Source organism: Arabidopsis lyrata (assembly GCF_000004255.2).
Source record: "Arabidopsis lyrata subsp. lyrata unplaced genomic scaffold ARALYscaffold_2, whole genome shotgun sequence".
Lineage (NCBI taxonomy): Eukaryota > Viridiplantae > Streptophyta > Magnoliopsida > Brassicales > Brassicaceae > Arabidopsis > Arabidopsis lyrata.
This window is the reverse complement of record NW_003302554.1, coordinates 17407105-17423202: the sequence shown is the minus strand read 5'-3', so window position 1 is coordinate 17423202 and position 16098 is coordinate 17407105. Positions and strand designations below refer to the sequence as shown.

The window sequence follows — 16098 nt, the reverse complement described above, 5'->3', positions numbered from 1 at the left end:
ATATTACAACTTAATCGATGTTCCTAAAACAAAAGAAGAGATTTTTTATCATGGAGATATAATAGAAGAAGGACCGATGCGGGTAGGGCTCAGTAGTATTTTCATTTTGTAAGTTAAAAAATTTCAAACATATTAGTGTGGTGTCTACCCCACGTATCTTTCCTATCATAGTATTTATTATTTCAATCCATGTTCTTTTCTTTATATGTTTTCCTCCTTTTTCTTTTTGTTTTTACTTTATTTCCATGTTCCTCACAATGCATTTAATGTCAATTGAATTTTCTTTAACCGAAAAAGATTTTTACTATATCTTTCACATTCACTGTAATGAAATTTCGTGCATATGCCAAATCTATATGTTAATTTCATACATATGCCAAATAGATACAAAAAATGTATAGACACTAGATTTTAACCCGCGGTACACCGCGGGTCGACTTTTTAACTAAAAAGTTTTTAATTTTAAGTTGTAATTATTTTGTTAATATTATTTGTTTTGTTTAGTGTTTAAGATTATATATTGAATTTTGATTATTATTTCTAGGATTTTAACCCGTGGTATATCTTCCGGTATTATTATCGATCTAAACCCGTCCCACCATATAACCTCGTCCCGTGAAATTAAACATCATTTTTTTTTAATAACACATTTGTTTAGAAAACATATAATTCGAGTCAATTTAAAAGTTTGCTTTTAAGTGGTTCCATAGTATAAATATTTATAATTTTATAGTGTTCAAATATTATTAATATTATAAACTTTTTATGGAATTAAATATTATAGATACTTTAAATATTATTAATTTATACTTCTTATAAGGTTAAAATATTTATAATATTTGAAACCTTATAAATAATAATAATCTAAAGCAACATATTATTCTTTAGACATAAATAATCTTTATATATTTGGTAATAATTTTTTGGGGGTTAATCTAATTTATAAATAAACATTATTTATTGCCAAAATGAGTTTGGTTTAAAATAAGTAATATAGCCAAATGAGTTTGTCAAATAACGAATAGTAACCATAATTTAACTAATCTACATTAAAATAAATATATTTAGAAAATGATTTACTCAAAAAATTGATAAATATAGATTAATTAATCTATAAAGGTTATTTTATCACATGATTTTTTCATTTGATGGTAAACCACTAAATATTTTTTAGTAAACAAACCAAAGAAAATTTTCAAATCAATACTAAGAGCATCTCCAAATCAATATTAAGAAGCTACAACGGATTATGGTTAACCCTGCAAATATTTTCACACTCAAACATGAACCAATATACCAAAACAATAAAAATCAGAATCATTTCCTCATTTGTCTAAACACAAAAATATGTAGATTAAGGTAACGTAGAAGGACCAGTTTCTGAATACACTGGGAAGCTCCTCAATTCAACGTGAGGCTATCAAACATAAAGCCATAGAAAGATAAAAGTGAGTGATTTATCAAAAAAAAAAAAAAAGAGATGTACGTGATTCAAATCAAAGAAGAATAGGAAGAACCTTAGTCCAAGACATGTAGAAAATGAAGCAAATGATTTGCAGAGCTGAGGGACGGCGAGAGTGGAACCATGCACATTGATTTGATGACTAAATAACCTCACTTATATATAGAAAATAAGTAGTCCATTGATTTAGGTCTTGTTATGATACAATATTAACAAAAAAAAAAGATTTGATGAGTAATTGTTATCTTTAAGTTATATATTTACGTAATTATTTTCCTAAAAAGTCTACAACAGTTATTAGGTTCTGTAATTGTTTTAGGAAATTATTTATTTTGCAATACATTTGTCGTTAGAAAGTTTTTAAAATAAAAGGAAATTATTGTTTTTATTTATTATTGCAATTAATGATGGATCTTTCATTATGAGAAATCATACCAAATATATTTGAAGATTACAGTAAATCACGGAATAGTTATTATCGAGATTTTTAAAGTAATTAGTTGGAGGAGATTTGAGGAACGATCTTTAGAATAATATCTTTAATTAATTTTTTCAAATCTTAAGAATTAACTCTAATGGCATTGTTTGTAAATACATTCCAACTCCAGGATTTATTTGCTAAAAGTCATCCAAAAATGTATATATGGATGTGACTAACAAGTAACAACCAAATTATATTTGTTTTGTAGTTTTTGGTTCAATAATGATGATAAATTTCCGTGTATAAATCATATTTTGTTTTGTGGTTGATGGTTTAGCAATGTATGTTTACTAGTAACAACCAAATTATATTTGTTACTTAACTACTATAAAACAAACAATAAAAATCTATAGTTCAAAGTTATTGTTAATTGCTGCCACTAGCAATTACAAAACCAGAAGACCATCATATTTTACACATATGAACACATTTACTGTATAGGAATCCCCTGATCCCCTAAAGACCCGTTCAAAAGTATAACACATCTTACCCACTCCCACCTCTAGACAACACAATCTTTCATGCCTTTAATCAAGCAATTCCTCTTTCTAATTAAAGTACACCGAATTTGCATTTATATTAATTAATTAGTAGTAATAGTTTATACTATAAAACATTAAAGTTGCCCATTTATGCTTATGCTTAATATGTGGACCTATACATAAGGCATAATAATAAAAATCCCAATAAGTCTCGATTCATACAATTTAGTTAGTCTGTTTTATTTCCTATTGAAAAGGAATAATATTTTGCTGGAGAGTTTATGATATATGTTTTTGTAGAAACCCAAGCTTTTCTAGTTTTCAATGAACAACAAAACAGAAAATATATCATAACTAAGAATCAAAAGATTGACTTTAATTAAAACAAACTTAATATATGAAAAAATGTCAAACTAATTCCTTTTATATGTTCAAAAGAACAGGATTATAAGGTTAGAGGTTATTTCGGTAAGAAAGATCATAATCAAGACCCCTGTATACCCAACTTTATATCAATATATATAGTATTATATGATAGTTAGTACAATTATTTTTCTTATAATATCAACCAGTCCCCCCAATACTCACCTTAAAAGAAGAACACTTAGTTTCTGTTTTTCTTCATCTTCCCCTCTCACCTGTTTTCTGAAAGCAAGCTTCATAGTATACTTACCACTTAATAATAATGGGCAACAAACGTATAGAAGCAATGATGATTCTAGTGGTAATTATGATGGTGTTCTCATGGAGGATTTGTGAAGCCGAGAGCTTAAGAAGACACTCATCATCATCAAGACCACAAAGATTTTTCAAGGTGAGAAGGCCTAATCCCCATCATCATCATCAGAATCAAGGTTTCATTGATGATGATTATCCTCCAGAAAGTTTCTCAGGATTTTTGCCCAAGACATTGCCAATTCCACCTTCTGCGCCTTCCAGGAAACACAACGTCTACGGTTTACAGAGTACTAATACCCATAGATGTCCATGATCTTTATCTACAAGATACTTAAACATATACACATATATATATATATACATCTATATATGCATGATAACATAGAGATCTAGCTAGTCATGTTTATCTTCTTGCGATCCCTTTGTGTTTTTCTTCTCTTAAATTAAGAAAGTTCTTTGTGGGTAGGAATTAATTATTGCAGCCACTAATTCCATCTAGGAACCAACTCAAGGTCGAGCTATTTTTGGACGCACGCCCATTTATCTTAACCCTACTTGTATTATAGTTTGTATGTATTCAATATATGAACTCATGACTGAATAATTGTAATGCATCATTACGTTAATGTACCTTCTTTATTCTATCACAAAACATCTATGTTTTATCCTTTTATTAAATCGAGAAGAAGCCTTTAATGTTTGGTAAGCGGCAGGATATCTTACTCGCGTTATTAAATTAGATCACCAACGAATATGTACCAGAATATTTCAAAAAACAAGGATTTGCCAGTATTGTGCAAAAGAAAAATACTAAATATGTTCCAGTACCATTTATGTAAATACCAAGATTCAAAAGTGTAATGGAATATTGGAATTGTAATATGTTTATGGCTTTCTGTTGTAAATGTTAAAACAACAATTATATGGAATGGAGAAAATACATCATAACGGTCAACTAGAATTTTTCTTGGGAGTACGTACTGACATACTGTATTTACATGTGACCTGGAGAGTGGAGACACTATATAAAACTTTCATAAATGAAGTCACACCATAAATGATGCCTTAATTTCTGAGCGTGAGGTCATCGATATACGGCATATATATTCGTGACATATGATGTAACTTATGAAGTATATACTTATGTTTTCGTCTGTTATAGAACATTCCTTTAAAACTTTTGAAGAACAGAGAAAGTTTTTGATAGCTCAAAGGGATTGGATCTCTTCCCATGAGAAAGTCTTTCTCAAAAATGGTGGTATATTTGCTACTTTGTTGAGGCATTCATTCAAATCTGCGGTTTTGGGCGTAATTTCATATATGTTTAATGGTGTACTCCTGCTGAGTCTGGACCTGAGGTGATGATTAATGGTGTTAATTTTTTCTAGTTTTGGTTTGATTATTCAACGAGGACTTTGAAATTTTATAGTGAGAGCAAATAAAGCATTTATTAGCAACGACCAACCAACCATAACTAGTTATCTTAACATTTGTAACCAAAGGGAAAAAAAAAACTAGTGTCGATCTTATTTCAACCAATCAATTACTCCCTCTAATTCATTATATAGGCTGTTTTAAAGTTTTTATTTTGTTTCACTATATAAGATGTTTTAGAAGTTTCTATGCAAATTGTAGATGTATTTGATATTTCGAAACTATTGATATTATGTAGTTTTTTTTGTAATTGGTTGATTTTCCAAAAGGAAAATATTAAGTGATAGTTAAAAAAAAAAAAAAAATCTTTAAACTACTATGTGCCAAGATGATACAATGGGAAAATCGTAAATAAGTAGAGATCGTTTTCATATGAAATTTCATGTCATCAGACGAAGTAACTTGTCATTTTTTTTAGTATGATTTTGCCATCACTGTCATTTTTTTGTAAATGATAAAGAGTAAAATTTGACTCTTTTAGTATACACTTTTTAGTTATTGCCTTACAAGAGTCAACAACAAGTTGGTAGATAATATGTATTAAATTTTACAGGTGAATAATTGTAATGTCTAAAATGGTAATACAAATGAATACTATAAATAATGAGAATTTTAAAAATGTAAAACCTAAAATTTTGGCAACACATTGTCACCTTTGGTCACAGAATTAGGTACACCTAATGGTTATCGTTAGTCAATTAATCACAAAAATCAAAATTATTTCAATTTGAAAAGACAAAAACATGACCTTCATTACGCAAATTCGATACTTAAAATGTTTTTTTCCTTCCTAAAGTAATCCGAGAACCGATGGTCTATATATATACAACATACATGTAAAGGACATGAAAATTAATCTCACACATTGAATCGAGATAGAGAAAGAAAAGAAAAAGGAGTTAAGTTGAACAATGAAGAGTTTTGGGGCAAAACATAGAGAAACTGAAAACTATGGGGCAAAATCATACACATGTTATTATCTTATGAGTCTACTACTGAAGAATGTCTTCTTCTTCTTCCTCTCTGTCTCTATGCGTTTGCGAAGCCGTTGCTTTTTCCGACACTCTTACATTATATTTCTCATACACTTTTTCCCGATTCTCCGACCACCATGTCTCAGCTTGATGTTCCCCAAATCTTCTTCGGCTGCAAGAAAGAAAAACAATCACAACCTTTAGCATCATCAAACCTTATAGTAAAAATATGGAATCTCTAGATTCAAGCGTATGAGCAAATTTTAACCTGAAGCGGACTCTTCGTAAATCTCTAGTTCCATCGTGGAGGGCGACAAGGGTTATATACACGCCTGGCTCGTACTGTTCAATCCACTCTGCTTCTACCTGGTTAGTATTGTTAACTCCTGTTTGGCTCGAACCATTGTCGCTGTTGTTCTGGAACTGGAAAGGCTCGTTTCTCTCACTGATTACTGACCCGCTGCTGCTAAGCCGTGGGTCTGCTGGACAAGCATTGTTGTTTCTTTCGCTGGCTCTAGGCGTTTGCTTTGGTGATTGGAGATTAGACCAAGATGCATTTGCAAAGGCAAAGTCAAAAGGTGCAACTGAAGATATAGATGAACTCATTGATTCCGACCTTGAAGGATGGAAACCATTTTCTTCAGGGAAATGGAAACCGTTCTGGTCAAATCCGTTTTGAAGGCAGGCGAGTTTTAGACTCTCACCAGGAGGCAACTTCTCAGCTACATCTTTGAGCTGTTACAAAAGCAAATATAGCCAAATTTTCCAGTTGAGTTAGCTTGTGTGAGTAAAATTCAGTTTTAATTCAAGCTTCAATGTAGTTCACAAATGTATCAAACCGATTATACCTGCGCTATGAGCGACTTGATTGCCTCTTTCGCGGCTCTTGATTTGGCAGATTCCTCCTCTGCCAATGCTAAGGCTTCCTGTGTCTTCTTTACAGAGTTCTGAAGCTCTACTTCTTGGAGTTCACATTTTTGAGTTAGACTGTCAACCTAAACCAAATCCATGATTTTAATTAGACTCACATTAATGAACATAGAAGAACAAACTAAGAAGCATGAGTCCCTTCTCAGAGAATGTATACCTGTGTTCGTAACTTAACAATCTCCTGGTTCAGAATTTCATTGGTTTTTTTCATATTATCTGCTATACCGACGGGAAAATAGAGCCCAGAAGTTGAAGGCATAGGAGTGGCAGAGCGGGGAGGACTAGATCTCCTAGAGAAAGGTGACACTGACCGAGAGCTAATACCTGATGGAGCCGGAGCTAACTTTGGAGTAGCTCTTCGCATATCGCCTATATTAGACTGCACAGCATCTTTCAGCTGCAACAAAGAAGGCAGCTGAGAGTTGCGACCGAGTGAAAAAGTGTCAGTTTTCTTTCCTTGTTTGGCCGCTTTACTATCCAATTGCTTAATTAAGTCCATATTGGATGTACCAAATTTAGCTAATCTTATTTCAGATTTATCTAATCTGTCTTTGTTCTCCCCTGAAAGACGAGGCACAACACTGTTCCTTCTGTTAGTATCGTTTATCTCAGACACTTTGCTGAGCTTAACATAACAAGAATCGCAGACACGATATAGTCTTCCCGCGCTTGGGGCCAATGCAGCTCGGAATGCTTTTTTTGAACTGCATGAATGACAGTGCACAAGTCCACAATTGTAACAGTTATGTCTTTTCCGTGTAAACCCAAAAGCAAGTCTACAGGTTGAACACTGAGACTGCTCAGCACCAGAGACCCATTTGTGCAGACATATGGCTGCAGTGTAATTTGATCCGCAAGCAATGTACTTTACGTGCCTATCCTTCAAAGCTTCCACAAGAGTTGGTACTTTTCGATCCTCCAGATCACCATGCCCTAATCTACCATTGGCTCCTTTACCCCATGTGTAAACTTCATTTCTAGATGTTAAGGCCGCCACGTGATATGCCCCGCAGGAGATCTCCTCGACAAATTCACTTGCAAGCTTGTCTTCCACCAAACACGGTAATTTTCCGTCAGTCTGTAAATTTCCAAGTTGACCATAAACTGTACTCCCCATAGTGAACACTTGTCCAGACGTTGTCAAACCAACTGTCAAACTGTGTCCACATGCAATTTTGTGAAAGTTGTAATCAATTAATGCAGGCACACACGTTGGTTTAAGCCGAGGATCCTTGTCACCATGTCCGAGACGGTTTTTGTCTCCATCACCCCATGTGAACAATTTTCCAGATGATACAGAACTTGAGTTTGACTGTGTGACAATGATTTCAACAACAGCAGCAGTGTGCCAAACTCCACATGAAACCGCAATCGTTCTCAATCCTGATAGAGATTCAACTTCTCTTGGATACTGAACTGTTTCCCTGTCACCGTGCCCTAAGACACCAAATGTTCCATCTCCAAATGTAAAAAGCCTCCCATATGATGTTATTAAAGCGGTGTGCCATGGTCCACAAGTTACCGAAGCCACATGAAGCCCCTCTAGACAACCGGCAATTCTCTTTGGTATCCAGTGACTGATATCAGAGCCATGCCCAAGAAGCCCGACGTTATGTGTACCGTCACCCCAGGTATAGAGCTCTCCAGCCAGTGTAACAGCACAAGTGTGGAATTCTCCACAAGCAACAAAGTCAACAGATGAAGTGGCTGTGAGAGATTCAACAAGACGGGGATGAAAAACATCTTTCCCAATACCATGACCCAGTCTTCCTCCAGATTCTTCACCCCAAGTAAAAATTTCACCTTGCCTTGTCACAAATGCAGCATGCCTGACACCACATGCAATTTGATGAACATCCAAGACAATATTCGACTCCAATGGCTTCGGCACAAGGACATCCGTTCTTGTGGTCAGATAACTTGCATTCTTATCAATCCCAACCTTAACAACATTGTCACATATAACCTCACCCCAAATGTAAACGTCACCTAGAGCATCAGAGTCATCTGCTGCAGAACCATGACTAGAACTACTTTGGGCACTAGAGACACTAACCCGAAAACCATCTGAACCAGATACCTTTGTTTGCATATTTTTGTTGTCCAATGCAACATGTGATTTCTCTGTGTCAGTTGGAGGAACCTCAGGCTCAACACTCTTAGGAGAAGCAACTGGATCAAAATTAAAGGGAGTCCCAGGAGAGCTGTGACCCCGTGAAGCACTAGCAGAACTGCTACTTGGACTGCTTGATGTCAAGTCTCTGCTGGCCTGAAATAGATAGAAAACAAACAAACGCATTAAACACCCAAATGGAATCTGACAGGATCAACCGATGAGTTCAACAGACCAAGACATTGTTTGTGACCCATTTGATAAATCAATATATATATATTTGGCAAAAAGGAGTCCTAAGAAAAATGATTAGAAAAACGGTATACACAGAGTCCTTTCCAGAGTACTTACATCAACGGAAAGGCCTCCGCCACTCCAGCCATCAATTTTTGAGCGCCCACCTTGCCCAGTCGATATTAATGTTTTCAGGCCTCCAATCCAAATCTCAGCCTCAACTTTGTCCTTACAAATCTAATAAGAAGTGAACTGTTATGCCTGGAGTTATTGTCAAGAGATGCTGAAACTATTGTCCAAATATCAGTTTCACGATGACTAACCAAGTCAAGAGACTTCTTTTTTCCGTTGTATAAGAGAGAAAAGGATAAGTAATCTTTCTCTGGGCGAAGATATCGCTGGAAAACAGCCTGATGCAAAAGATGAAACAGTTTATTATATAGAAGCTTGAAAGGCAAGCGGAATTCGCCATACTATATGGAATATTCATCATAAAGACCGTATATAAAATGAAGATATCTTACAGTTCTTTGCCCAGGTACAATTTTAGATACAGACGCTAACTTCAGTCGCTTCTCACCACTACTCGATATCCAGATCAAAGATTTTTCATCCTGCACAACCAACACCCGTTTATCAGATGAAGCAATAATCCAACAAACAAGTAAAAAAAAACAAGTGATTGGAGCAGAAAGCAACTCACAGTAGACAGTCTAAAAGGGTAAAACTTAGGCTTCCCTTTGCGACCATATTTCAAAAGTTGAGTACCCTTCTTCAATGTAATCAATGCCTGCCAAACATAGAGGATAAGTTTAACAAGAACCGCGTGGGATACGTTTACGACTGCATATTCCTTTGCATCACCAAGTAATGAGTCTCAACGATCACTTCAAATGAAAGTATCAAAAACCATAATTATCAAAGGACAAATTACACGAAAGCTGATGGAAACAGAAACAAATAAACCCCTAGCTCGGATTCTAAATCCAGCTATAAACTCTTTGACAGAGACTTTGCTGGAATTTGAACAAACAAAATCCCAAATTTTCTAACTTGGGTTCAAATTATAAAGCTCCTTGATTACAACTATCGATCAAAGATTTGAGCTTTCTACTGCTTAGAACAAACTGAGCAAAATCGAAGTGACGAACGGTAGTGAAGATGAGAGAGAGACAGAGCAGAAGAACCTGTTCAACGTTGTGGTCGGCATTACTATAGGTCACAAGATCTGCCATTCCATGTGAAAAATAGAGCAGAAGAGCACCAACCTCTTCGATCCTTACACGAAGGACCGTTCATCATCTAAAAACAAGAGCCCACGAGGTCCTAGCCGCCGCGGAAACCATCAATTAAACCCGTAACCAACCCCAGTTGGTGAAGAGAGATAGAGAAAGAGAAAAAAAGGTAAAACTTTTGAAGATGGCAGTGCTTGCCCAGATCTAAAGAGGCTTCTCCGAGATGGAAAAAGACCAGAACCCGATCTTCAGGAACTTAATTTTGAGTTCAGGAAACAAAATTTTGCCTTTACGGCGAAACAAAGGAGGAGAGAAAAATCCGGCGGAGAAAAACGACGGAAAAGCAAAAAGGAAGAAGGAGGAAGACAAGTCAGTCAGAGACAGCGATGACAGAGAGAAGAAAAGCAAAGAAGAAAGTGACGACGGTGTGAGAAGAAGAAGACGGAGTCACAGACACTAGTCGGTAAATTTTTATTTTACCACAAAATTAAATCTATATAAATATAAAAAAGGAAACAGTTTTTTTTCTTGGAGTTATTAATAAATATATACTTTATTCTATTTTTCTTTATCTTCTTAAAATCAATTTATACTACTCTCTCCGTTTCAAAATATAAGTCGTTTTAGGTAAAAACACGCCGATTAAGAAGATCTACTTTTTAAAAGTTCAACCAATCATAAAAGAGACTGCATAATATAAATAATTATAAAATATTAAAATAATATATAATTTGCATTGAAACTCGAAAACAACTTTTATTGTAAAACAAAATACTTTACCCAAAACGCCTTATATTATAAAACGGAGGGAGTATTTTATACTTTAAATAAAAATATAGTACAATATACCCTATTGATGCTAGGAAAAAAAGAAAAAGAACAAAAGAAAAAAAGTGAAGAGGCGTTCCCCATGCAGTAGCAGTACATTCGAACTTAATTTGTTTTTATTTTTTAAGAGTCTTTTTCTTTGGTATGGGAATGGGAGAAGAAACATATCATATTCTCTGTTTTAGAACTAATTGTTTTCTCTCTTCAATCTGATAAGCTACATGTTATTACATTTTAGCTCGTCCTACTTCATTTCATTGTGATTTAATTGTTAGATTTCGTATATGTAAAAGAAGTTGTTTGTTAAGTTAATGCTTTGTATAAAAAGTAGAAGCTTATTGGCTAATCAACAGAAACACAACACTTTTACACGACTATTATATATGGATGGTTTCAACCACCATATATCTAAATATTTAGGTTTCAAATTAGATGATTAATTTTCATAGTAAATTAACCAATTCATGATTCTTTTGTGTTCTCGAAACCACTTTCATTTTGCTATGTGCATCATTTGTTTGCTGAAGAAACTGGTATTTGTTTAAATATATGATTAATACATTGAGTTCTTATTCAATTAATTAGCTTATATATATGCAGCATTTGTTTATTGAGAATGAGAGTACATATTAGTATTTGTTTATATGTGAATAGTATTGACTTTCTTGATTTGATTACTTTTAATATCATTGTATAGATTCCTTACCATTATACTTTCACTGGTAATCTATTTTCAAATATCCTTAGCATAAATTACTAAACTAGTTTTTGAAGAGTGTAATTCCGGTTTTGATTCGTGCGAGTTAAATTACAATCTGAGCTGGCCGGTTTAGTTTGTCCGGTCTAACAAGTTCAGGCGATGAGATTGGGGCTATAATGGTAATTTACGAGGAGAGAGGGTGTATTCTTTTGGCGCAGCTACGTTGAATGTTGGTTGCCGTTTGCTATGAAAAGACAAAATTACCCCTACGGGGAGGTAGGTGGGTCCGTTTGGTCTGGTGCTTCCCTCCACATTTTCGGGGAGTTAGTCGAGGAGAATGTATCCACTTTTGGTGAAAACAATAATCCCTTAGTGCATCTCCCTTTTTCTCCATCTTCTTCCTTATTTTATTTATCATTGTTATATGATTCTTTATTTGTGTTATCCTTGATTCACCGACAAAACAAAATAGTTAGTGGTTAACTGGTTATTAGCGAATATTCATATATGAATGTGATTTGTTTGGTAGCAATACATAATTACATAGGATCTAGCTCGTCTCGACATTGTAAAAGCAAATAGAAACCTTGGATTGGATGATGCATGCCCAAGTATCAAGACACAAAAGCTGTTCAATTTTCCATACATATATAGATGATATTAATACTATATTATTCGAAATGTTTAGTTCTAAGTCTAAATCAAATGTACATGAATATTATATTATCTATATATAAGTAGACTTAAAAATAACATTTTAATGAATAAGACGAATAATATTTTGGATTTCACATCAAACGTTGCAAATGTTGAAGTTAATTGAAACGTGAAATCACATGAATACCACTTGACAATATCGTTTCAAGAAACTAATACAGATCATATAGATAGTTATGTATATATATGTGTGTTAAAACAAAATTACATGTATATATATAATGTTAATGAAAGTATCTATATATATAGTTTTTCTTATTAATACAGTATAATCTACAAGAAAGTTTTGGAGTGGAAATTTTTTATACAATTAAAGTAATTACTAAGATGAAGAGATTTGAATATCTTTTAACAAAAAAAAAAAAGATGAAGCGATTATAGATTGTATGATTAAACTTTAGAGAAATAAAATGAATAATGATTAAAAAGGAAAGGTCCAAGGAAACATGGAAACCTACTTACTTTTGTTGCTTGTTGTTGTGTATGGGTCCATCTCTTCATTTCCTACATTTATATTAACCTGTTATAATATCATAATTCTGTTTTTATTCATCGTTTATATGTTTACATATACTTTTTTTTTTTGTTTGTGAACTATTAATTTACGTATTCAGAGTTCATTCATTGTGATTTTGCATGTCAGCAAATGACACAATCATAAATACTCCAAGACAGCATCAAAGTATTTTATCGTTACTCCTAAAGAAAGCATATATATACACGTACAACAATCCGTGATTCACACTTCACTGATCTTCAGGCTACATATTTATAGGCCCTCTTCATTTCATAGTTTTTTTTTGCTAGTCTAGTGATAGGTAATAGGTTAGTACTTAATAACTAGCGACTAAAAGTTTGCATATTACCAAGTGTTAATAGCTCAATTGGTAAATATTCTTAGATCGCAGGTTCGAGAGGAAACCATATAAAATACTCTAGTCTCTAGCATGAGGGGATGTACTGATTTAGGTTCAGAATTTCTTAGTTAAAAAGGAAATTGCACATTTTAGTTTCTGGTTAATGGAAATGATTAAGTTGTTGATTACTTACTAAGCAAAACTAACATGACCATAATGTGCGAAAATCTAATTTATAGACAGTAATATTTTTGTGGACATCTTAAAATCAGAAGTTGGATAATTGAATCCAGGTCATATAGGCCCACGAAATCAATCAATTAAATGGGCCTAAAAATCAGTGATATAGCAACCCGTTAAAACCATCGCGGAAATTGAGATCTGTTGTCATAAAACGGGCCGGGTCGTCGAGATTCGGATCTTTAAGACAAAAGAATCAGAAATTTCGAAATCGAGACGCAACAAATTGATTGAATCAAAAGAGATTTGATAAAAAATTTGATTTCGAGAGTGCTTCGGAGCAGAAGAACAAGCAAGCTAGGGTTTTCTTCTATTCAAATCCAGATAGAATCGAAGCTATTCATCGAAATTAGGGTTTTTTTTTTGTTCCCTTAATTTTTCCTTCTGATCCTTCGATTTCCATGGCGGATGGGTACTGGAACCAGCAGCGACAGCAACATCATCTTCCTAGTGGTCCTCCGAAACGTCCCCGTTCCGATTTCGGTAAGCTCCTTCCACATATGCTCCTAGTTTGCTTGAAAGAGACAATGCTAGTGTGAATTCAATGTTTTGCCGTCTTGTAGAAGCTCCACCATCAACAATGGCTACAGGGCACGGTGGTGGTTATTATCCGCGGGATGAGGATCTCGATGTTCCCGATACCAGAACTATCGGTTCAGCTTACGATCGCTATCTCCAGAGCGTGGTACCATTCTTTCTTGTTGATTCATATTGCAAGTTTTCTGTTCATTCTTCTTTCTTTATTGGCCTGAAATGTTTTTCCTTTTTTTTTTTTTTGGTGAAGCAAACATCTTCTTTGCAATCAGGAGAAGGTGGTTCTGTTTCCATGGGAAGACCAGGAGGAGGAGGAGGAGGTAATGGTCAAACCGTAGATGATTTTATGATGAGACGTGGTGGAGTTCTCCCTCTAGACTATGGTCCAAATGGGCAGGCCATTGGTTTTGATCCACCAGAATCTGTTGGTAGGCGTAACCGAGAGACACTTCCTTTACCTCCAGATGCATCCAACACTTTATATGTTGAAGGACTTCCTTCTAATTGCTCAAGGAGGGAAGTAGCTCGTATCCTACTTGATGGAACATAACAAGTTTTTCTTTCTATGAAACCAATATTAACAGAAACTATTTCTCTTCAGTGTCCTTAACCGATGTCTAGATATATTTCGACCTTTTGTAGGATACAGAGAAGTGAGACTTGTGACCAAAGACTCCAAACATGTAAGTTTCCTACTTTAAAAGTTTGGATATTGCTGAAAATCGCTTGTCATAGAAAGTAATTACTTTGATAAACCTGCTAATGGGTTCATATTTATGGGCAATGCAGCGGAACGGAGATCCTATTGTTCTTTGTTTTGTTGATTTTACAAACCCTGCCTGTGCAGCGACTGCTTTGAGCGCCTTACAAGGTAAAAATGATAAGCATCTCAAAATCTCTTGCCACTTTAAATATTGTTTTCCTGGCTTTTGAATCACATGCATTGTAAGTTTGTTTATATAGTTTGGATCTTTTTCTGTTGGATTGTCTTTTGAGTAATACATACTGTTATACATTGAGTTCAGTTTCGAAAATTTCAAAGCCTACACCTCATACCATTACTCATTGTGCTATAGCGTGAACTTTAAATCTCAATGCCACAAAAACTATTGCTCTAATCCCTAAATTATAAACTCCATCATCTATGCTCTGAATCTAATGTTCTTTAAAAACTAATACCTTTCACAGGCTATCGAATGGACGAAAACGAGTCTGATTCCAAGTTCCTGCGGCTCCAGTTTTCTAGAAAACCAGGTTCAAGACCAGGACAACGAGGAAGAAGGTGATGACTCAGGGACATTGTGGTACGTCAAACAAATGGTAATTTGTTGTATCTCGTCTGGCGGAAAGATACATCCTCCCTTTTCAAGTATAATCTCTATGAAATCGCACATGACATTAGTTGTTGTATCCTTGAAGCAACATGAGTCTAGAGAAACAAAGATTTGCAGAGAGTGTAGCATATGAGTTTATAGAAACTGTTTATGTTCCCTTCCTAGATTTCAAGCTCATATGTCGTGTTATAAGTTGTGTTGTTGATTTCAAATGTTCATTACAAAACGCTTGGTTTTAGATGTGGATACATTCTTGGTACACTATGAAAGAGGATTTAGCAATGGCTAGTAGTATCAATAAAACTATATTTGCTCTACTTTCTCCATGAAGCCTTTGTTTGAACTTTTGTCTTTCTCAGTTCATATTATTGACTTGTATTCCTCCTCTCCTTTTGTCTCCTCTTTGTTGTCTTTCAATAATTTTTGTTTATATGTATTATTTGAAGACGTGTTTGGAAGTGCTGTAGACGAGGAAGACTTTGTTTTTTTTTGGCATAGTTTGGGAAGACTTGTGAATAATAGTTGAGATAAGTTTTAATAGATCTTTTGGTGGTCCGAATTATGTAATGTTATCGTCTTGCATTTATTGTCTGGCTGTGTAAACTTTATGTAGTAGTAGTACACATGGAAAAGAACTAGTGTGTCCGTATTTCTCACGTGTATAAAGAGGCCAATCGTCTAGCCGACGGATTGGCGAACTATGCGTTTTCGTTACCTTTGGGTTTTCACATGTTTCAAGGACGACCGGAGTTGATGAACTCGATTCTTTCTGAAGACGCTCGAGGATCTGCAACTCCTAGATTTGTTAGAGTGTAATTTGCTTTTCAGTTTTAAATAAATGGTGGGAGACTTGTCTCCCCCTCTC

At 34.5% G+C, this 16098-nt stretch overlaps 3 protein-coding genes and 1 long non-coding RNA gene across 4 annotated transcripts; 2 read left to right on the top strand and 2 right to left on the bottom strand.

Annotated features, from left to right (window-relative positions):
* Window positions 1–1217: 1217 nt before the first annotated feature.
* LOC110230722 lies at window positions 1218–1621 on the bottom strand. The gene is made up of 2 exons (XR_002333897.1): window positions 1518–1621; window positions 1218–1417 (listed from the first exon to the last, which is right to left on the bottom strand). It is a non-coding gene; the product is annotated as an uncharacterized LOC110230722 (long non-coding RNA).
* A 1299-nt stretch (window positions 1622–2920) lies between these two features.
* LOC9323728 (protein IDA-LIKE 5) lies at window positions 2921–3747 on the top strand. The gene has a single exon (XM_021035824.1). It carries the CDS (start codon window positions 3111–3113, stop codon window positions 3414–3416), a length of 306 nt encoding a protein of 101 aa, XP_020891483.1. The 5' UTR covers window positions 2921–3110; the 3' UTR covers window positions 3417–3747.
* Window positions 3748–5271: 1524 nt separating this feature from the next.
* Window positions 5272–10514, bottom strand: LOC9325173. The gene is made up of 9 exons (XM_021034828.1): window positions 9976–10514; window positions 9492–9578; window positions 9313–9402; window positions 9112–9198; window positions 8906–9025; window positions 6599–8710; window positions 6360–6506; window positions 5780–6246; window positions 5272–5683 (listed from the first exon to the last, which is right to left on the bottom strand). The coding sequence occupies exons 1-9, from the start codon at window positions 10021–10023 to the stop codon at window positions 5530–5532; spliced, it is 3312 nt and encodes a 1103-aa protein (XP_020890487.1). The 5' UTR covers window positions 10024–10514; the 3' UTR covers window positions 5272–5529.
* A 2855-nt stretch (window positions 10515–13369) lies between these two features.
* On the top strand, window positions 13370–15550 carry LOC9325172 (nuclear speckle RNA-binding protein A). Its single transcript, XM_002889063.2, has 6 exons — window positions 13370–13848; window positions 13929–14050; window positions 14150–14426; window positions 14521–14582; window positions 14689–14770; window positions 15088–15550. The coding sequence occupies exons 1-6, from the start codon at window positions 13767–13769 to the stop codon at window positions 15183–15185; spliced, it is 723 nt and encodes a 240-aa protein (XP_002889109.1). The 5' UTR covers window positions 13370–13766; the 3' UTR covers window positions 15186–15550.
* Window positions 15551–16098: the final 548 nt, after the last annotated feature.